The sequence below is a fragment of the Triplophysa dalaica genome, chromosome 1 (genome assembly GCF_015846415.1).
Source record: "Triplophysa dalaica isolate WHDGS20190420 chromosome 1, ASM1584641v1, whole genome shotgun sequence".
NCBI lineage: Eukaryota > Metazoa > Chordata > Actinopteri > Cypriniformes > Nemacheilidae > Triplophysa > Triplophysa dalaica.
The window spans coordinates 6485606-6510078 of NC_079542.1; the positions used below are offsets into that span (position 1 = coordinate 6485606).

At 38.2% G+C, this 24473-nt stretch overlaps 1 protein-coding gene across 4 annotated transcripts in view; it reads right to left on the minus strand.

The window, feature by feature from the left end:
- Positions 1–24473, minus strand: part of sbf2 (SET binding factor 2) — a 110548-nt gene that overhangs the window by 38182 nt on the left and 47893 nt on the right. For all 4 annotated transcript variants that reach the window (XM_056745715.1, XM_056745733.1, XM_056745724.1 and 1 more), the window contains exons 7-17: positions 21180–21312; positions 20755–20863; positions 20533–20646; positions 13445–13522; positions 13088–13201; positions 12230–12358; positions 11400–11498; positions 10745–10949; positions 10483–10592; positions 9625–9774; positions 1705–1773 (exon numbers count right to left, since the gene is read on the minus strand). In XM_056745715.1, coding sequence (XP_056601693.1) covers positions 1705–1773; positions 9625–9774; positions 10483–10592; positions 10745–10949; positions 11400–11498; positions 12230–12358; positions 13088–13201; positions 13445–13522; positions 20533–20646; positions 20755–20863; positions 21180–21312 — 1310 coding nt within the window. The remainder of the gene's footprint in view (positions 1–1704; positions 1774–9624; positions 9775–10482; positions 10593–10744; positions 10950–11399; positions 11499–12229; positions 12359–13087; positions 13202–13444; positions 13523–20532; positions 20647–20754; positions 20864–21179; positions 21313–24473) is intronic.

Here is a 24473-nt window from a genome sequence, read left to right on the forward strand (position 1 = left end):
AGCAGGCTGAATGCCTGTGGTGCAGCTCCACTATGCCTACAAAGCTAACAAGGTTTTAATGGAGTTTATTGGTATCGCTGAGGGTTGAGCCTTGATGTTGAGTTGAAATATGCCGGTCAGCTCTATCCGTTTGAGGCTTTTGTGCTCTTACATAAAAATTGGAAATCTAAAACAGGAAAACTGAAAAACAGGAAATTCAAAAGTTGGAGCAATAGCTTTCAGATGTCTCAATGAAGCACTTGAGGAATCAGAAAGAGAAAGACAGAAACACATCACTTGTTCAAGGGAGCTGTTTGAGTGGCAGGTGCAGCTCGATGATGGACAGGATGAACAGAAATCATAAAACATTCCTGAATATATATGCCTATAATAAAACCAATAAGTGGAGGCTGCATGTGCAAGCATAAAAAACTAATGTTTATACTTGGGGATCTGGACAAAACCTTGACCTAAAAGGGAAAGTTCACTCCAAAATGGAAATTCATCATTTATTTACCCTCATGACATTTTTTTCCAGCAGAAAACAGAAGACTTTAAGAGTTTAAAGAACACTGAAATCCAATTAACAGTGGCCCCCATTGACTTCCATTGTATGGACACAAAAGCACAGAGACATTTCTCAAAATATCTTAATTTGGTTAACAAAGAACAAAGTCATGTTCATGTTTTAAATTAAATGAGGATGCATTCTTGTTGTGAATTTTGGGTCAAGAGATAAACAAATGACACTATGCAGCAACATCTGTTTGTGATAATGACATGAATGATACCTGGAATGTAAAACAGGACTGAACAAAACAGGAATTAACAAATTTGAGATGGTGACTCTTTTAACTTAGTCTTAAGTAACTAACAAGAAACGCTCTAGCAACCATTATGTAAAAATCGCATTTACTAATTGTTTCAAAGGCACGTTTGAAACTAAATTGCAATTGCATGAATTTAATTTCACTGCTAAATGTTGCAAACAATCTCATAACTGTGCATGTGGGTTGCGATGAAAAGTAGTCCAAATTCACGTACGGTTTAAGACTGAGCTCGAACAGGTGATCTAGTCACGCCAAAAAGACATGAGGATCCCCAATGTGATATTCAATCGTTATATCACACGTCCCCTATGAACAGAATGAATCACCGGACGGATCAAGAAGCCGGTGCGCAACAATTACAAAAAACAAAAACAGTTGTGTCTGTCTCCATGACATCGTTAATGTGGGTATGCATTGAATCTGTGCTGAAAGCCACAATTCCCAGCAGCCCTTGGGGTGTAAAAGAAAAGCCCGTTCTTCCCCTTTCAACAACCCAATGGTTGGCGTCCATATTTTCCCAGTTATGGGTTGAAAGGACGCCACATTTTTTAGAGGGTTGAAAAGAAAGTTAATAACAAAAATATGATGAATCACGATTGACAGGGAATAGGGCTTCGCCAAGTCAGATTATGCCAAGGAATGATGGTAATTCATACTGCATACATGCACTTGCAAACACCCGACAATCAACCAACGCTTAGATAAAACATCTTTGTTGCTTTTTTGTTGGGGAAGTGTGCACGAGGCTTCAAACAATCATACCTGAAGGCAACAGGTGGATCTCCTTAAATACAAGTGCACCCAAGACACGTAACAAACACAAATGCCAGTGTTGATGTGTTGTGATTATACTGCAGTAACCAGAGATGTCAGTCTGACCTCCGCTCTCACTTACCCGGTAAAAAGCTGTCGTCAGGGGCAGTAATGCAGCAGCAACGCTGTATTCCTCTGAGCTTGAACAATCCTGTGAGCAAACACAGACACACACAGAGTTGTTAGATGATATCACCGATCCAAAACAACTTTAGCAGAGTGTGCACGAAACATGACATCACTTGCTGTTTTCAAACTTTATTGAACAGGTTTTGACAATACATCAGTAGCCCAACATAGTGATTTTTGTAGCGTATTGATGATGGTATTTTCAGGTTAAAGGAAAAGTTCACCTAAAAATGAAAGTTATGTCTTTATTTACTCGCCCTCGAGTTGTTCCTAATCTGTATACATTTCTCGTTGCGTTGAACACAAAAGAAGATATTTTGAAGAATGTAGGAAAGCAAACAGTTCTGGGGCGCTTTTGACTACCTTTGTATTTTTTTCCTACTATGGTAGTCAATGGTGGTCAAGATCTCTTTGGTTACAAGCATTCTTCCAAATATCTTTCTCTCTGTTAATCAGAACAAAGAAATGTAAACAGATTTGGAACGACTCGAGGATGAGTAAATGATAGAATTTATGTTTTTGGGTGAACTGTCCCTTTAAACCCAGAAAACATTCCCATTTAAATGTGGGTCGGTCTGTGTCACAGTTGTTTATTAGATTATTACCGTGGTCAGTGGTTTTGGAATGAAACCAACCGTAACATTTCGTGCATATGCTTCTAATACGTTATATAATCGTGCCATGACATAACTGTCATGCTTTTCCAATTTTATATTTAAAAGCAATTTCTTATTTGAGATTCCTTGCTGACATGATTGTGTCTCGTTTAAACCGGACAAAATGATAAAATAAAAATTGTTGCATGCATCTTAATGTCTTAATGTTTTGAGCAGAGGCATATTGTGTTTTGTTTGAAATTCTTGGAAATAGTCAAAGCCAGATGACTATACTTTTTATCGAAAGAATAGCTATCAGTTTTATAGCCTAATAAAAAAGCCCCAGATTCACGATTTGTTGTAAAAGACGTTCCAATGTTACACAAATGCGATCAAATACTTTGTATAAAGAAAAATTCCACCGTTACGAAAGGCAGATTTACAAAGATGCAAGAAACAATTAGTCATTATCAGAAGAGAAGGAAAGCACTTAGATACATAAGCCACCCATCACCTCCGATCCCAATCCTTTCATTAATGAAAGCGCAAATGTAAAACATCAGGTTCTGCACAACCCGTGCATGCCTGACCCCACATGGGGGCTGCAGCGTAAAGCATTTCTCGCTTCTTTCAAGTTTCCCTGCTGGCTGTGGAGGAACATACAGGTTTGGAATGTACCAACTGTTTCAGTTGCCATAGGGAGGTGGAAATTTCCTTCTGAGCTTCTGTAGACAATTTAATCGATGAAAATGTACTCACAAAAAAGTAATTGAGTAATTCCATAGGGGAAGATGTTTTTACTCTCTGATATTTCAAAGAAAAAATATACCTTCACTATAAAGAAGGGGTGCTTAGCCGTGCATACTTTATTGTCATGGGCATTTGTATGTCGTCATGGATGTTTCTATGTGGTTGCAAGGGTCTTGTTTAGCATATTGGGTAGCATACTGGGTAATCGGTTAAATAATTTCCTTAGGATATTGGATAATTTTTTTCCTGTAGCTGAGTGGCTAGTGCATGGCGTTAGCAGCGCCAAAGTCATCGGTTCGATCTCAGGAATTGCACATATTTAGAAACAAAAGTATAGTGTAATGGAATGTAAGAGCATCTGCCAAATGCATACATTTAAATTACAGCCCAAATCCAAATATGCTGTCAGTCTTTCACATTGCTGTTGGATGACTTTAAGTCACTCCTGAGATTTAATGTTGTTGAACTTCAACAGACACTGGATTGAAATGACCACAATACATCTAGAAATGCTGATACAATGAAAATTTGAGAAGGCCTTTAAATTTCGTCCACGGCTGTTTATCTATACTAATATATTTGTATAAAGGCCGAAAGACGTAAATCCTCCAAAGTTGAACATCACTCGTGGTCACTACTGTATATCAGCAGTAGCGTGAAGTATTGTGTCATCAAGAAGTCAAGATGACAGGTCAATCTGATGACCGCTCTATGCTGCTGGCCATCACGTATGTAACTTTACTCACACATTATGGAATGAAGGAGGATGTCATGTGTCTGTGTGTCACCACAAGACATACAGTACGTGCTCCCGTACGAGTGTGGGCCATCTGAATAGTGTGGAATGTGACACGTCCTTCCTTATAGATCTGCTATGAGCTCCGCAGTCATAAGATGTGACTCATCTGCGTCCTGTCTGACTCACATGTTTTCCACCGCAAAGCGCTCGCAGAATGAAGCTATATGTCAACTTCCTGTAGGACAAAAGCGTTGTTTTGGAAACTTTCTAGGGAAGGTTTAAAAACAGCTTGTGACAAAATTTAGACTGTGTGCATAAACGGAAATTGGGGTGTCAAGAGTAACATTTCTCATGCTTGGATTTGAACAAACGCCAAACAGTCATTTATTGACCACGACAAGGATAATCCAATCACCATCCAGAACACCTTAACACCAACCGAGCAACCATCCAGAACACCAGAGGATCCACATAGCAACTCCCTGGCAACCATCTACTGTATACCACAGCAGTAACCTAGTTGCATTTATATCTATATATATATGTATAGATATAATTAAAATATGCTCTGACATGCCTAAACTTTTGTTTAGTGTTAAAAACAATTCTCAACAGCCAAAAACCTGTTGTCCACTGGTGTGACCTATCTTCATGGGAGGGAGTCCAGGGGAGGCTGTACTTGCTCAACCTGGGAATGATGCACTACAAAACTTCCCAGCACTTTTACTTAAGAGGCTTTTACAGAACATTACGTAAGATCATCTATCCTGAGGCCGCCGTGTCAAATATCCCCCACTGAATGTTCTTCATTTGAGGAGAAGAATTCAGCACAGTTGGACTCTTTTAGTGCTCAATTCAGTGGTGACAAAATAACTACAGACAAATGTGGAAAATAATTAAAATCAGCAGGCGCTTTCCAACACACACTCAATATAGTCCGATAAACATGGTCGTCGGAGAGAACCTAGCATGACATACAGATGAATATCTGTCAATCAAAAAAGTTTATATTCAAGAAATGGTTCACACAAATAGGAAAATGGTTTTCATCCACATATTTTTTCAAACCAGGGCTTCAGAGGTATGAAATGATTGAAATACTGCAAATGTGTAATAGTCTGAATAATTGTACTAATTCAAGAAGTTATGTATAGTCAAAGTTTTGGGTCAATGTAGATGGCACTGACTGGTACGCACATGTTCCATGCCTGTGCTGTCGTGTGGAAGATGATCAACGATCAGAAAAAATGTGAAGTATGTATGTTGGTTATGTAATCTTTCGATTTTCAACATAACCAAGCTGCATAGTATGTTGCATTATTAAAAATTATGAAATTTAGTAAATTATTAATAAATAAAGAATATAAAATAAATTATATTTAAATAAATAAATGATATTCATACTTAATGTAAAAACACCCAACAAAATTGGTGAAGAAACACATAACAAAATTGCTAAAAATGTAAATAAAATTGATATAAACTTTAAAATATAAAATAGCAAAAAAAAGTAAATTTAATATATTCATATAAAACATTTATTAATATAATATATGATTATAAATGTATAACTAGAGTAAAACTGAAAACACAACTCTGCTTGGAACAACACGACAGGATGTTTTGTTGGGGAACTATCGATCACTGATTACTGAGACACCTTCTTACTTCCTCAGCCTACAGAATCAATGCGCAAAGCTCAGATTCCCTGCCAATCACCCCCGGTACAGCATACATCAAATGTGTGAGTTACAGGCAGGGTAATTATTTGCAAAGGCGATAGAGCAGAACCCAAAACCCCGCCGCACAGGAAATGACTGGGATGCCATAGTGCATCTCCATATCACAGCATGCCAGACCTCTGCTGGGCTTGCACAACATTCGGCTCCAGAATCAGCCACAGCTGGATGGATCGCGCTGCAGAACAAAAAAGTTGCTGTAAATATGCCTATGAGACTCATTAAAAGGCCTGTTATGAGCTTGTTTTAAAAACAATAAGGCTTAACTTTTATTGACTGGGGAGATAAGTACATTTCAAGACAGTCTATTAACTCTGCCATCATTTTAAAAGAAAACTTTGTTAACAGGCATTTTTGAATGCTAACACCCTGAAAAATGCAAAACAAATGTGTACGCTAACAAGTCAAAGTTTTCCAAGAAGTTTGCAAAAAAGGCTCCGAATATTGCGAAGGAGGGATGTGATGCTACGGGTCAATTTGTGACTGCAACATCTGTCACACAAATTGCAAACCTGCCGACCTCAAACAGATGAGTCCAATGCCTGAGGTCACACTCGTGTTTACACAACAATTAAAACTGCGTACACGCTATAACAAACAGTTGGGAAAACAACAACAAATACAGTCTAGTAACTATTTCAATATATTTAGACTACCATTAAACAAATGAACGTGTTGATTCAAGTCGGAATATATGTTTGCGGACTAAATGTTTGCAGCTATCACCAGCGTCTTTGCTGTTTGCCATGATTTCACCCACAGCGAAATATGAAAGCAGTTAGTGGGTAATCGTCTGTTTCTGTCTCGTAGCTCATCTGTGACATATCCATTGACCTCAGCGCAACACAAGACTCCAAATCATGATAAACTATGCAGAAAATATGGAGATTATTAAAACATTCTTGCGATGATTACCCAGATCTCAGTCGGATTAGCAGATATTTAGTCTAAAAATTCTCATTATTTCGTCTGCAATGAGTTGTTCTTTAAAACAGTGCACAGTGCACATGGTGTTCATAAACAATAAGAATTTCAAGTGCTCAGATAAAACTTTTCAATCCACTTGATGTTACTGATCGCAAAACGTTATGCTATCCAGCATGCTCTTCGCCTCCTTCAAAAAACACAGCAGCTTATTGCAGCAAAGAAACACCTACTAGACAGGAACATGCCATCTAAGCGATCATGTAAATTGACCATTCATTTGTTTATGGCATGTCTCAAACAAAATTCTTGTTTTGTTCCCATAAACGTTTCAAACAATGTCAACCCCAGCAATAACTCTCCTTATATCAGCCTGGAAATTTGTAAACGTAACTTTGTGTCTTAGCGGACTGATATCAACTTGTTGGACCTGGTTACCAGAAACTCTACAAACCCAGATCGGAGCTCACTATGTGGACAAATTTAAGACACCAGACACCGTCGCCAATATTTTAGGAATCCAGACAAAGCTGATGCTTAAAAGACCAGAGAGTGCCTGATGACATCACAAAGCACTTGCAGAGCTGTTACCCATTTATAACGTTTCAAATTCGTCCCTGTTTCATCTCAGGTTATTTCCTTTGATTCAAAACAAAGTTTGTCCTTGAGTGGTTTCTTGAAGTCGCATGAAATCGCTCTCGCTTGGGTCCAACGCATTGAACCAATTCTGCCTCTTCTCTCGATAAACAGACTCTGATGTATGATAACACGCACGTTTCATCTTTGAAGTGCCGGTCCTTGTAAACGCACAGCGCATATGAATTCTTTCTGTCAGCAAAGAACAACTCACGAAAGAATTACGATTGGGATCAAACTTGCATTGAAAGTTCATATTTTGTATATAAATCGTAAAATTGCATTAATAAAAGAAACAAAACTGTGGTTTCACGATTTAAAGCTTTGCATCAGCGCAGAAGTTGGCGCACTATCTGGTTTGCACGATTTGCCAAAAGTATGCTGGGAATGTCCAGTGACTCCATAAAAGATGCTAGCTGTTTAAACTGTGCAGGATCATTAAAATCTCCCCGACCATACGGACGTGAAGCTGTCAAACATGAGGAACTACCAGTGGGATGTTGCTTTGCTTTGTGATGAATGGCAATTTGATAGTTTATACAGGAACGTGATGAACCAACAGAAAATAAGTCACGGTGTGCTATGACATATAAGAGACAGGGTTACGCAAAGCCCAAAAGACTTCAGAACACATCAAATGGCCCGTTTACAGGAAGTAGAAGACACTAAACAGCCCCACATATATAACAGTTCGAAATGATGAAAATAAATCATAATCGGAGTCAACGGCGTTATTTTCTTAAGTGCAATAAATCAGTCACGTGCAATGAATCACGCCGACTCTGTGAATGTGTTAAACTGGCTTTGAAATCTGGAAAAAATATATAATCTTTTAGAATTCAAGCAGTACGCCGAGACTAAAAGCACAGCTTTGATTTACCTTGTCGGACGTGTTTGTTTTACACAGAATGATGTGTACTCATATGCTCTGTTCCCTTTCTGGAAAAACGACAGGCATTGGATTTTATTAATGTCCTACTTGACGTCACGGATGCTTTCAGGGGGTCTAGCGGCAATATTTTAAATGGTGAACAAAGAGCTGCTGCTTCTCCCTAAATGGAATTTGTGGTTTATTACGAGGTTTAAAAGATTTTTACTTGACCTTTATTGCTAGTATTCTTCTCCCACTAACCTGCACTTTAACACTTGACTGTGCTTCAGATGCTCACATTTTTAAACCATTCAAAACATTATATGGTATATTTAACACTATAGAATTAGCCTTTAAAACATACTAACAAAAATACTAATCAAATTGAAATTTTACAGATAATTTTGACAAAGTTGATATTTTAAAGTTGCAATGCATATCATGTGCCTCTTTATTATAATCTCTGTTTATATATAATAATCTGTTTGAAAAAAAAAAACAGAGAATACTTTAGATACTTGTCTTTAAGTGGGTTGTCATCAAAATTACATTAACCTTAAAACCATAACTTTCAGTTCAAATTAAAAATCGTTATTCATCATTATATGAAGAGTTTCTTTGCAAAAACAGATAACATATTTTGTATGGTGTTATCATGTTTTATTGTTAGCTACCTGTTATTATTACTTATTCCAAACAACCAAACTGCAGTTTGATTTATATTAATCACTTTGCAAATACACACTTTATATACAAATCATTAGATGGAATTAGAATTTGGATAAGGTAAGGAAAGGAAACAGCTTAAAACATTGATTTTGACTGATTTGTGTTTATTTTCAACCAAAAAAAGTTACGGATTGTAGCTTTAACTACTATTGTAATATTAATGATAAGGTTTCATGTGTAAAATGGACTCCAGCTGTCTGTTTTTCATGCAGCAAGTGGAGACGATGCAACAGAAAGACACATTTCTATCAATAGTTATTGCATTATGATGACATTTATCTCAATATTTTCAAGCTTTATTTACAGGAAACAGTACACTCCGAAAGTAAAATCTTTTTGCCCCTCCTCTCTGAAACGTGCAGATTTTTTACAAAGCTCATCGCTCTGAAAAGCGAGGTGTGCTATGATTGGCCAGTTACCCAGTGCGTAGTGATTGGTCGAATACTGCAAGCGTGTGACGGAAATGTAACACCATATTTGGAACATCAAGTTCCAAAGCAATTGTACTGACAGGTACGCCCATCTTACTTGCGTATACATTTGGGCGGTCTTAGTCAAATCATACTACGAACTGATGTAGATTTGTGGTGGTGTGGTTACACGAGGTGTTTCAGGCAGGTCTGTGTGAGCATTTGCTTTTAGATAATATTCTCACCATATGACCCCTTTAATATTTATTTTTAGCATATAAAATAGCATAAGATAGATTTATCTTCATTGTTCGTTTTTCTAAATTTTTGCTGTCACACCATAGGACAAATTTGCATATTAGTCTGTCAACTACCCAACTCCTGCTGGCAAATTTTATTACCTGACTAACTGCATTTTCTTCCGGACTGCAGCGGAGATAAATTCTGGTAACATTTTTGAAAGATTTGGCAAAACCCACCTGAAGAGCACAGTTCATCATGCGAATGATATGATCGAATTGTTGATGATCCAGAATGGCTCGGTTCTGCTGCACATGGAGACTGAGCTCTTCGGTCAGACACTGACGCGCTGCTTTGCCTTTCAAGGCCCGGAGAGCCGCAGGGAGCGTCTGTAGAAACAGCGGCGTTAATGCATTGCTAAAACGGAAGCGCCCACCATTCAGCAGACAGCAAAGTGATGCATACATGCATGCAAGAGGCGTAAGGTTTCTAGCCAAATCCAGCTAGTTGACCTTTGCCCCACAGTTAAAATTCCAGAGGGATTGTTATTGATGAGATTTTGAGTCTAGACGGAGACGACAGCCTCCGCTCAGGTTGATGGAGGTAATGCATTTACTGGCGCACGGAAGCTGTTCAGCCGTCCAGCGCAACACTTTACAGCCGTAAAGGGACGCAGGAGCGAAACTTATAACTAAAGTTAATGTGTGCAGGTAGCCGACTGACATTCCAACACAACCACAGCAGACAGATCACAAACAACGTTCCGAGAAGTTAAAAAACATCAGTGAACGAACTTCCATTTGCCACAGGAAATTTGCGTTTGAGTTATTTAGCTTAAAAAAATTCAAGATGCCCAAGACGAACACAGGCCGTGGATAATGTTAGAATAATGTTTGTGTTTGTGATAAGGGCAGGGAAATAGAGAGTATATGTGTGAATGTTTGTTCACCCCTTTACCACCTACGTCTACAGCCGGAGAGCTTTGCTTATCACGCTAAAAACAAAGTGGCTGGTGTAAGTTCATCTGCATTCTAACAGATGTGCATGCAAATATTGGTGAAGTCCCTCTTATCATCATCACAGAAATTCTGCATCACCTTTTCTGTCTCCAGAGTCTTGTTGTCGAAGAGGAAGCCGATACATGACCGCACCACCTCCAGTCTTCGGGCGCTGTTAAAAACCGAGCTGGCTTTGCCCATGATAGACGCTATCGGAAAAAATATAAAACAGGCCATGTGTTACAGGGACAAAATAAAAAATCCTTTAACTATGGACAACAAAAAAAACGAAAGAACAAAAACATAAAATTAATGTACCGACCGTTAATGAATTATATTTTTTCTGCTAGTCTGCACTCACCAACAGGGGGTCCGGCGGGAACCACGCACTTCCTTTCTGGACGGGTGCTGTTTGGCACAGTGTGCTGTTTGGCATGGCCCTCCTGCATCAACTTCTCAACCCTCTCCTCCTCCAGCAGAGGGAAGGGCACCACGTGTACCCGCAGGTGTGAGCCCTCGGTTGGTCGAGGCACTTTCTGAAATGCCATGTGGGGGTTTGGGTTCTCCTACAGAGGACAAAACACAATCACACAAAACTCTATAAAGCCTATAAAAATACAAATTTTCCTAGGCAAAACATTTGTTTTATTTTTTATATGTCAATCATCTGAGCTATTTTTATATTTACGTTTATCCATTTAGCAGACACTTTTATCCAAAGCAACTTCGAGGGACGTCACCAGCAACAGTTTCGGTTTCCATTTAACGTGTAAAGTGATCCAGACTACAATGATATTTTAATGTTGCCATTTAATTTTTTTACTAACCAAATTTCTTTCATTTGTTTGTTTAAAAGTCTCTGCACGGTTAACAGAAGCGCTAACAGAAACAGTTATCAGGTTTAATGACAGCGAAAGGGTCTTTTTACTTATAAAGATGTGGGGGAACATGAGAATAAGAGCATCTGGAACAAAATATTACACAGAGGAAATGAAGGTGAGATGCGATTGGCTCACGTTTTTATAAAGCTGCTCAGATAACTCCCTCATGCGCTTCTGAAACTTCGCCAGGTTCCCCTCTTCATCCTTAAAGCGCTCCACATCTACTGCCACCAGCTGAAGAACACAAACACAGCAGTTTCATGCAAAACCAAACGAATCGTTCCTTCTGTGATTGATTTAACATAACCCAAAACAATAGATGGAATTTCACTCAGCTAAACTGAGTAAATTTTCATCCTTGTGGAATAAGACTTAGTTACCTAGTAAAAGTGTAATTATTTGCTCTGATGTACGCATTTCAAGCAACAAATGACAATTCAGTTTGATTATAAAATCAAGCAACCAATTGTTTGCTTCGGGTAGAATTCTAAACAATTAAAAAATGTGTGCTTAAAGTGATAGTTCGCCCAAAAATGAAATTTCTGTCATCATTTACTCACCCTCTTGTCATTTCAATTTCTTTCTTCCGAAGAACCAAAAAAAGATGTTTTGAAGAATGTTGTTAACTGGCACCCATTCACTTGCATTGGTTTACTTTCGTCCATACAATAGAAGTGAACGGGTGCCGACATTCTTCAAAATATCTTATTTTGTGTTCTGTGGAAGAAAGAAAGTCAAACAGGTTTGAAATGACAAGAGAGTGAGTAAATGAGAAAATTATTTTCATTTATTGTGTGAACTATCCCGTTAAGGTACAGTAAAATTCAGAATATGTATTTTGCTTACATTTGGGCTCCGTACCAGAATGTTTAGCGTACATTTTTCTACAAATTTCAACAGCCCAATTGGTTTATGAACTATAGTAACGTATAGTAACATATAGAAACTATATAGAAACACTGCACCTCATCAAACAGATCACAGGCTCTGTAAGGAGGTCCCCGTTCAGACACGAAGCCTGCAAAGGCCATTCCATCCAACACTTTGGTCAGGAAGTCATTTTCAATGAGGCCCCGCTGGCCCAGGAAAGCAGCCTTTAAGAAAAAAGAGGGTTAGCGATTAAAATCCATCCTGTCAGATTAGTCCGCTTCACGCCTACGAGCCGCATTTAACTCAAATGAAACAACTTCCAGAAGAAACAAAGTGAGATGGCTGTTATCTGCATTACCAGACACTTGGATTGAGGTGGGCATGTGTTTATTGTAAACAGATCGTCTGTTTTATAAAGTCATGAGCATGCTGGTAAATAAGAAGCGTTTGGCAGCAGATGCTCTGTTAACTCTGGAGAAGTGAAGCATTCTTGCTGGATAATCTGAGCCATGTGGGGTGCTTAAGAGGGATGCAGCGAGACGTTACCACGGAGACGACGACCGACACAAACAAAAACAAGGTGAAATAACACTTGCAAATGTAAGCTTGATACTTTTTTTACACGGTTCATTACAAGGACGCTCTGAAGGAAGGGTTTTAAACAAACATGTGGCGATACAGTCGACACGGGCGCTTGCGTTTTCAACAAAGCTCTTCAGAGCGTGCACAAAAGATGCAAAGCTCACTGATTGTGTAGGGATGGTTCTTTCGTTATCCGGTTCTTGAACTCAAGCATGTTAATGTCTTAGGTTAAGGTGAGATAAATGATTCAGAATTTGAACCAGTCAACCGTGAATGTTTCATAAATGTGCCACGTCTCGCCATCTACAAGAAATAAAAGGTCAATGAATGAACGTGGGAGGTGAGACATCAACGATCATCATCTCTCTCACCTTGTGAAAGTGAATCACAGGTTCGGAATGGATGCGAATGAGCTGCAGGCAGGACCTGTAGCCCTGGAAGAGTTGTGCGAACAGGCGCAGGAAGACGGCCCTCAACTCTTTATCCTGGAGAGGAAGGACAAGCAAAACAAAAGGAGAGACATGTAAGCAATGCCAGATGAACATCTGAGGGTGGCATGAGTCATGACAAACATTTTCGCTCGCATCAAAATAAACCGTGTACGTGAGGGGAGTCAAAACTCCTCGATTGAATACATATTTTAGTCTGCCGTGCCTCTCGTTCTGGAACTTTTATGCGAGGCGACGATTGCAAAAGCGCAGTGAGGAAGCAGGTGTGGGTGGTCTTACCAGCAGTTTGAGGTTGGATGGAGCAAAACGAGGGGGAGGGAAGGCATTATCTGCTACTTCCAGATCTGGGTGCAAAACCTGGAAGACAAAGAAGGTTTTTACAGTGAGGGAATATCCGGCTATCTGTGCGAAGGAGGAGGATGGTGCAAATATAGCTAATGGAATGCCTGCAGTCAGAATCATTGCTCAAACGTGTCTGAAGTGCAGATTAGCTATATATCGGTTATTATGTTTATTTATAGATAAATCGTCTCATTTATGTGTCACAAGCAGAACCAAAATTATTGCTTTTTTATGATGTTTGAAAGGAAATTAAAACTTGTATTCCTGCGCAAAAACAGACAATATTTGGTTAATTGTTATTGAAATTGGATTCGTTTTAATGTTTCGCTGTTACATTAAAATTCTGTTATTGTGATTCTTACGGTATTCTTGGTTGTTGAAGAAACATTGCTTAGGATATTCAGATCTTCCAGGAACTTCTTTAATTGCATGTCTATGAGAATTTGGAAATATTTGGGCATTTTTTTAAATAAACTTAGTGTATCTACACTCATTAGATTGTTTATTTTATTATTACTAATGATAATATTTTTTTATGTTTTAAATTAGTTTTTTTGGGAGGGGAGTTTCATGTACATTTTGTCCGAGATTTTGGAAATATTTGGGCAGATTTTTAAATAGACTTAATGTTTCTACACTTAATTGATTAAATTTTTTATTTTTATTATATATTAAATAAATAATTCATAAATATTTTAAATTATTTTTTGTTAATGTACATTTTAGTTAAAAAAAATGTTCTATGGGATATTGGATATATTTTGTAAATACACTTACTGTATCTACACTATTTTGGAAATATTTGGGGAATTATAAAAAAAGTATGTACACTTACTCGATTTTTCAAATTAATTTTTGTTTAATTTTTAGCAATTTAGTTATATGATATGTCTATTATCATCATTATTAGGGTTCGAGCCCGAAGGGCTAGAAACCTATTGTATTTGTTGGTTTTATTATTATTATTATACTTCTTCCCTAGAACTGATACTGCAGCCCAAACCGTAAGGCCGACAGGGCTGAGACTTGGTCAGATGGTTGTAGTCCTTGTCGCTACTCAGATACACGGAACCAGCCAAATCGGCCCATAGGTGGCGCTACAGCGATGCCGAACGCGTTAACGCTTCTTACTCCTAAACCGTTTTTCGCACACCCATGTGTCTTATATCAGTGTAATCACTGGCTCAAAACTTAAAAAACGTATATCTCTGATTTCATTTCCGGTATGCAAATTTTTTCGCTAATTAGCATTTTATGAAAAAAATTAAAAATGAACTAGTCCCTGGATTTTTGCCCTATTGGAACCAAACCAACGCTGATGAGTTCTGTGGAGTGTGAATATGAATAATTATTAAAAAAAAGTTGAAATTTTCATCCCCCATCGCTAGAGGGCGCAAAAATGTCCAAAACGGAAGTAACATATTGAACTAAAATGGCCATAACTCCTTAACTGTTTGAGATATCTTCATGGGGCTTTTAACTAATGTGTACACCCTCAATCCGGGGTCACAATAAAAAAAAATGCGGCGTTTGGCCACTAGGTGGCGCTATAATTTGAATGAGCTAGAAAATGGCTATAACTACGCAACAGTTTGCCCGATTGACTTATTATTTGGTATGGTGTGTCTTTGTCTCATTCTACATGAATATCTAAAAGGACATTGGCGTATCCTAAAAAACATGGCCGCCATTGGCCAATGAAGTTTGAGCACTTATTAGACCGGGTTAACGGAGGCCGAACAAAACGACGCTCGCTGGGCTTATTCGTCTCATGGTCTTTAAGGTCTGTAAGAAATGTGAACTCATTCGGCCACCGGGGGGCGAAATAACGCTTTAGGAGTGCTTTAACAATTGTGTATCACGTGACATTTGACATATACAGAAACTATTGGTATCATATGATAGTACTCTTCATTCTGAGCAACTTTGCCTCTGGAACAACTTCTGTCAATCGAACAGTTTGTGAATAATCGCTGATGAGGTCAAAAACCTACCTTCGCAAACTAGTCGTTGGATTTTCGACCGATCGGAACCACAACAATGCAGATGACTTCTGTGGGAAGTGTTTGTAAATACTTATTGAAAAAAAGTAGAAATTTCCTTTCACGGTTGCTTAGGGGCGCCAAAATAAAAGAATGGGTGGAGCCTATCACATTTAAATGGCCTTAAATCCAGAACAGCTAAACATATCATCATATGCCTCGGGAAATATATGTAGACCATCACTCCGAGGTCACATACAAAATAACGTGGCGTTTGGACACTAGGTGGCGCTATAATATTAAAAATGGCTAAATGTACATGTCTTTTGGTGGCCTAGACAACGGTGTGTCACGTGACATTTGACTAATAAACAAACTATTGATATCAAACGATAGATCTCCTCATTCATAACAACTTTGCCTCTTGAACCATTGATGTCTATCAAATGGTTTGTGAGTTATTGGTGATGATGTAAAAAAACTACTTTTGCAAACTTGTTCAAGGATTTTCAAGCAATTTCAAAATTTCCACCACAGTACATTTCTCTGGACTCTCTAGGTCAATAATCATCAAAATCATGTTGAGTTTTTTTTGTTTTGTGACCATAACAGGGTCCTTTATTATATTAGCGTGAAACGAGTACGGTGAAGGTCGCTACTCCTTAATAATTAATCCAACTGACTTGCCATTAAGTACTATTATACATATTATGACAAAAAACAAGCATGCAACATGTGATTCTTATCGGAAGAGGCATGCCTTCACAACAGTCAAAAAGGTGAAATATCATACATTTAAAATTACTATTTTAAACTTGTCTTTAATAAATACATCATTTGCTAATCAAATTGCTAATCAGCCAGTCACATAGCATAAACTCAATCCATTTTGGCTTCTAGACGTGGTAAACACACTTGCTGAAGTTCAAACCGAGCATCAAAATGGAGAAACAATTGGATATATGGTATGGGATATATTAGATAACACATACCACCTGAGGATTGTTGCCAACCAAGTCCATGTTTTGATGGCTACTTCCAGCAGTAAAAAATGGACCATGTCAGAAAGCTCAAATGATCTCAAACTGGTTTCTTGAACATGACAATGAGCTCACTGTACTCCAATGGCCTTCAGAGTCACCAGACTCAACCAAATAAGCATCAGTTAAATGGCAAGGTCTTCTGGAATATTGTTGCAGACCATGAATGTGAATCAATTATCTATTTAAATTGGTCTTATTTTTTTTAATCAATTTTTCAGAACACAAAATGAGCTATTTTGAAGAATGTGCATTGTATTAAGAAAAAAGACCTATATATGTGCATGGAATGTTTTAGAGACACAGGAGTTGCTTTGTTTTGCTTATGGCTTCGTTCTTTATCAATTGACAGCTGCCAAGCCACACCCTTAGCAACCAAACAGATTATTTTTTGCAACCGTCTAGCCAGACCTACATCTCTGCAGTAGAATATTATAGAGACAAGGGGCTTGGTTCGTTTGACTTGTGGTTTGATGTGTTATTAATTGACAGGTGCTATTCCACACCCATGGCAACCGAACAGGTTAGCTTAGCAACCGTTTAGCAAGATCTATATCTCTGCAACAAATCATCGTAGAGACATGAGAATTGGTTCATTGCACTCGTCCCTTAGGTATTATCGGTTTACGCCCGTTTTTGCATACGAGTGTAAGCATGCATGGTCTGTATTAAAAGTTACCGACCGTTTCTGTCATATTTCTTGGTGTGGAAGAGTGTCATTCATTGTGGATTTGTTACGGTGCCATTCCTGAGCCTAGTTGACAATGGCAAGGCCAATAGAGGCCTTAGACTGCTCGAACCCGCTAAATGCTGCTTGCAGCTTTAATATTATTCTTCTTCTTATTATTATTCTGCCATAAAACTGATACTGCAGCCCAAACCGTAAGGCCGACAGAGCTGAGACTTGGTCAGATGGTAGTAGTCCTTGTCGCTACTCAGATACACGGAGCCAGCCATATCGACCCATAGGTGGCGCTATAGCAATACCAAACGCGTTTGCGCTTTTTACTCCGAAACCGTTTTTCGCACACCCAAGTGTCTTATATCAGTGTAATCACTGGCTCAAAACTTAAAAAACGTATATCTCCGATTTCATTTCCGCCATTATAGATTTTTCGCTAATTAGCATTTTATGAAAAAAAAAAAAAATGAACTAGTCCCTGGATTTTTGCCCTATTGGAACCAAACCAACGCTGATGAGTTCTGTGGAGTGTGAATATGAATAATTATTAAAAAAAAGTTCAATTTTCAATTCACGGTCGCTAGGTAGCGCTAAAACATCCAAACCGGAAGTAACATATTTAGCTAAAATGGCCATAACTCCTGAACTGTTTGAGATATCTTCATGGGGCTTGGAACACATGTGTAGACCCTCAGTCCGGGGTCACAATAAAAAAACAGTGGCGTTTGGCCACTAGATGGCGCTATAATTTGAATGAGCTAGAAAATGGCTATAACTACGCAACAGTTTGCCCGATTGACTTATTATTTGGTATGGTGTGTCTTTGTCTCATTCTACATAAATATCTAAATGGACATTGGCGTATATCAAAAAACATGGCCGCCATTGGTCGATGAAGTTTGAGCACTCATTACGCCGGGTTAACGGAGGCCGATCAAAACGCCACTCACTGGGCTTATTTGTCTCATGGTCCTGACGGTGTGTAAGAAACATGAACTTATTCGGCCACCGGGGGGCGTAATAGCGCTTTTGGAGTGCATGCACAACTGTGTATCACGTGATATTTGACATTTACCCAAACTATGGTTATAATATGATAGTACTCTTCATTCTGCGCAACTTTGCCTCTGGACACTCTTCTGTCGATCAAACGGTTCGTGAGTTATCGCTGATGATGTCAAAAACCTACTTTCGCGAACTAGTTCCTGGTTTTTCAACCGATCGGAACCAAACCAATGCAGATGACTTCTGTGGAGTGAGTATGTAAATAATCATTGAAAAAAAGTTGAATTTTTCTTTCACCGCTGCTTAGGGACGCCAAAACTTAAAATGGTCTGAGCCTATCACATTAAAATGGCCATAAATCCAGAACGGCTTAACATATCATCATGGGGCTCAGATGATATGTGTAGACCATCACTCCAAGGTCACATACAAAGGAAGGTGGCGTTTGGATACTAGGTGGCGCTAAAACATTAAAAAAGGCAAAATGTACATGTATTTTGGTGGCCTGGACAACTTTGTGTCATGTGACATTTGACTAATACACAAACTATTGATATCAAACGATAGATCTCCTCATTCATAACAACTTTGCCTCTTGAACCATTGATGTCTATCAAATGGTTTGTGAGTTATTGGTGATGATGTATAAAACCTACTTTTGCAAACTTGTTCAAGGATTTTCAAGCAATTACAAAATTTCCACCACAGTACATTTCTCTGGACTCTCTAGGTCAATAATCATCAAAAACATGTTGAGTTTTTTTTTTTTGACCATAACAGGGTCCTTTATCATATTAGCGTGAAACGAGTGTGGTGAAGGTCACCACTCCTTAATAATTAATCCAACTGACTTGCCATTAAGTACTATTATACCTATTATGACACAAAACAAGCATGCAACATGTGATTCTTATCGGAAGAGGCATGCCTTCACAACAGTCAAAAAGGTGAAATATCATACATTTAAAATTACTATTTTAAACTTGTCTTTAATAAACACATCATTTGCTAGTCAAATTGCTAATCAGCCAGTCACATAGCATAAACTCAATCCATTTTGGCTTCTAGACGTGGTAAACACAGTTGCTGAAGTTCAAACCGAGCATCAAAATGGAGAAACAATTGGATATATGGTATGGGATATATTAGATAACACATACCACCTGAGGATTGTTGCCAACCATGTCCATGTTTTGATGGCTACTTCCAGCAGTAAAAAAAATCAACCATGTCAGAAAGCTCAAATGATCTCAAACTGGTTTCTTGAACATGACAATGAGCTCACTGTACTCCAATGGCCTTCAGAGTCACCAGACTCAACCAAATAAGCATCACTTAAATGGCAAGGTCTTCTGGAATATTGTTGCAGACCATGAATGTGAATCAATTATCTATTTAAATTGGTCGTATTTTTTTTATCAATTCTTCAGAACACAAAATAAGCTATTTTGAAGAATGTGCATTGTATTAAAAAAAAGACCTATATATGTGCAATAGAATGTTTTAGAGACACAGGAGTTGCTTTGTTTTGCTAATGGCTTCATTCTTTATCAATTGACAGCTGCCAAGCCACGCCCTTAGCAACCAAACAGATTATTTTTTGCAATCGTCTAGCCAGACCTACATCTCTGCAGTAGAATATTATAAAGACACGGGGCTTGGTTCGTTTGACTTGTGGTTTGATGTGTTATTAATTGACAGGTATTAATTGACACCCATGGCAACCGAACAGGTTAGCTTAGCAACCGTTTAGCAAGATCTCTATCTCTGCAACAAATCATCATAGAGACATGAGAAATGGTTTATTGCACTCGTCCCTTAGGTATTATCGGTTTACGCCCGTTTTTGCATACGAGTGTACGCATGCATGGTCTGTATTAAAAGTTACCAACCGTTTCTGTCATATTTCTTGGTGTGGAAGAGTGTCATTCGTTGTAGATTTGTTACGGTGCCATTCCTGAGCCTAGTTGACAATGGCAAGGCCAATAGAGGCCTTAGACTGCTCGAACCCGCTAAATGCTGCTTGCAGCTTTAATTATTATTAATATTATTAATTATAGCTATTTGGGTTTAATTTATTCTTATTTCATTTTTATTTCATTTTTATTAATTTCATGTTAGTAATTTTAGTTCATCATCCTAAACCTTTTTCAGTTTATTATGTTTTAAATACTTACAGTTAATAATAACCCTGCATCACATTTAACAAATGCAACTTCAAAAGAATCCCAGTGGCCAAACTAAACATATAACACATCCTAATGAGTGTGTACAAATGATTATATTTTATTCTGATTATGTAGGAGGGATATGTACCATTGACAGTGCTTTTTGAGTATTGTACAGCAGGGGTTCAGGTAGTTGGGAAAGGTGTATACACTCTGGTATCTTTATCGTTCCTCCATCAAGATCAGCTATGATGACATCAAGCTGTAGACACAAACCAAAAGCTAATCAGAAATTATCAAATGAGTCACGGAACAGCCCATGTTTTAAAGCGGGTTTAGAAATAATGTTCTGTAAGGCCCCTGAGCTCACCAGCTCCTGGATCTCTTCCTGGAACATGGAGTGTACGCCGATGATGAAGGGCGTCGGTGAGCTCAACACCTCCAGCAGTCGAGATGGGAGGATGGGTATGTAGGGGTAACTGCAGTCAAACCAAAGTTAGGCAACCGTTATCATCATGTGGAATAATCAGCAGATGTTAACCGCATACTGTTCTCATTGAGCACAAAATAGAACACTGTTGCACAAGAACCTAAAAATAAACCTATTTACAAATTAAACGAGTAATGCTTTTCGATTCCAAAGCGGATGCATTCATTCAAATGTTCTTGGGTAATTTCATTAGACACAGCAGTTTTGTATTTGTACTAGACTACAAGATATTCCACAAAGTACCTGAGATTTGCTAATGAAATGGGATTGTGTAATGGAGGTAACAAATGCTGACCATGACCCACCTGTACTTGAGAGGAAACATGAGGGACTCCAAGGCACGGCAGGCCTCCTCTAACCTCTGATAGCTGGAGGAGTGGAACAAAACCTTGTGCTCCGTCAGAACGGCGCAAAAAAGGCTGAGAACGTTCTGGATTCCTGGAACCAATAATACACAAAAAACATATTATTGTGGTTTTGAGGACAAAGGGACATTTCATTCTTAAAATAAGAATTCAGTCATCATTTTCTCATCCTCCTGTGATTAAAAATCTGTATACAACATCCTTCGGTGCACAAAAGAAGATATTTTAAGAAATGTGTTCATACAACAGAAATCTATGGGGTCCCAAATTGTTGGGACACTAACATTCTTCAAAATTTCTTCTTTTGTGTTCTGCAGAAGAAAATCATACAGATTTGGAAGGATATGAGGGTGAATAAATAATCAAACAATTTTAATTCTTGGGGGAACTATACCTTTAAGTAATTTAACATAAAAATCAGAATTAAAGCTATAATAACATGATTTTTACTTTTAAAATAGTTCAGTACAGCACAGGAATTAAAGACAGAATGAAATAAACATCCTAGAATCAACCTAATCACTCCTAATCACAAAGCGGGGGACACATTTCAATATTTACACACACAGCAATTACGTCACAACTGATTTCTTGTCGCAAATCTATCTTGATAAAACAGTGATAATGCAAAAATGCTCTGAGAATGACAGATGTGAAAAGAGACATAAACGAAACACAAAATTCTTCAGGAGGAGTCGGAGTCGGAGTAGCGTGTAAATTTACAGTTCCTGTTTTTGTTTGTCATCAACATACCACAGAGTCTATTTATCACACACTGGACAGAATGGAGACAGCCAGCCATTAACAGACGTATCCGCCGCTCGGCGGGGTCAGTGTTTCCATTATGTCTGTGTCAAGCTCTGATACGCACCAATAAACAGGAACAAGATATGAAAATTCACATTGTGTGTCCTGTTGACCGAATACCTGAATTTAACCGATGAGCAAATAGAGGATAAAATATTTGAGAACATCAAGTCAATTGCATACTTTTTATTGAACTCAACTACAACCACTAGCCTTAAAAGGTCCAGAGAGCACACGTGAAAAACTTAAAGAGAAAAGTGCATTACTAGATTTCTTTATGTTTTATGAGAAACGAGGGCTGCTTGTCAACACTATGATACTGGGATGGTTGCAAACACAACTGACTTTCTTCTGCACACTGTAGTTCCACAGAAATGACAAGCATATCATACTTTGGAATGCCAGTGTCATCTCGCAACTCAAAAATACAACAACACATAATCTTGTTTGAGAGGCATCCAGTAAAACTCTGTGACCTTGTGGAATGTACTTATCTTTCCTTGAAGAGCAACAGATTTCTGACCCATGCACAGAAAAAGCAGCAAACAATTAATAGTCCAACTTATGATGGCAAACATGTTCCCTTTCCTCTACTTCTTGCAGTGCATAGGGCTGGTGCTCTTTGAAATGAGGGGTAAAGCGACCTGATGATGTGCTATACATAGGCTGAAAGAGGAAACGGGTCTGTTCCTGTCTACCTTATTTTTACTAACACTTATTTAAATGTCCAGTGTATAAAATGTAGCGGCATCTAGTGGTGAGGTTGCAAATTGCTACCAACGGCTCACTCCACCCCTCCCTTTTAATGGGGACCCGCAGTGTATAGATAGAAATACCTCATTCTAAGGTGATAAAAACATAACGCTTCATTACGCAAGGTCTTAATACACCCTGAAGACATATTTGTTTATATTGTATTGCCTTTCTGTCAAAAGATCCTCCCAAAAATGACACAAATCACCTTTAAAGCAATGTTGATCACACTAGTGATATTAAACCTAAGAATGACAAATTTGTCATGATTTCGGGTAAGTTACTAGTGTTTTTGATGTTGACAACAATGAAACAATTATTGTCCATCAGCTGTAATAGGAAGAGATTCTAATAAGAAAAGATGATTCATCTTAGATGGGTTATTGATGTTGACATTACCCTTTTGAAGCAAATACAGCCCAACCAAGGACAAACTGCTAGTGTGGGATTCAGAAAGATTGGATTATTGATTTATCCCTTGATTCAAAGGAAAACAATGCAGACGAGGTACATCCTAAACCATATCAAAGAGCTCAAAATTACATTTTTTTTCTCTTATGTAGATCATGTGGGGGTATTACGGGCTTAGATGGCTAAAGGACCAGTTTAAAGAAAAATCTGTCATACTTTACTCATTGTCATTTTCCAAACCCATATGACCATATTTTTCTACTTTTTGCAACATGAAAGAAATTTCGGTGAGATGGTGGTCTAGTGGGTTAAACCATTGAACTGGTAAATCAAAGGTTGCTGGTTCGATCCCAGCAGCCACCACCAGTGTGTCCTTGAGCAAGACACTTTACTCCATGTTGCTCCAGGGGGATTGTCCCTGTAATAAGTGCACTGTAAGTCGCTTTGGATAAAAGCGTCTGCCAAATGACTAAATTATAAAATTATTAAATATAAAATTATAAATTTCATGATAATAACCTTTATTGTGGTGCAATGAATGTGAAACTGGACCTCTGTAGGTGCTTTTAGATTTAGGATACTATTTAGGAGAAAAAAGAAAGCCATGCATTTGGAACAACATTGAAGGAACAGTTGACCAAAAAAATCATCATTTACTCACTCTCCAGTTGTTCCACATCTGTACCAATGTCTTTGTTTTGATGAACACAGAGAAAGATATTTGGAAGAATGCTTGTAACCAAACAGTTCATTGACTTCCATAGTAGAAAAAACGGTAGTCAAAATGGTACAATGGTAGTCAAAAGTGTCGTTTTCTTTCCTACATTCTTCAAAATATCATCTTTGTGTCCAACAAAACAAAGAAATGTATACAGATTTGGAACATCTTCAGGGTGAGTAAATAAAGACAGAATCTTCCTTTGGTGGGTGAACTGTTCCTTTAAAATCAATCCCAAACACACTACGAGGCCGCGAGATTGAAAAATGACATGACCGTCTTATCACATAACCATGAACAGAGAATGCTGTTTGGGATGCTGTTTTCTACTTGTCCTTGTTGGGTCAAAGACTATGGCAGTCTTTCAACCCAACTTGTGAACTTTCTATTGGAGGACAAAGAGTAGATACTAATGCTTGAACGGCATCCAGAAATGCATTTTTGAAATGCATTCAAAATAAATGTAAAATTTCACAAAGGTCCTAAAAGCCTTTTCGTTTATTTCATGTAGAACACACAGAAAGTATTTTCAAGCAACGCTGCTC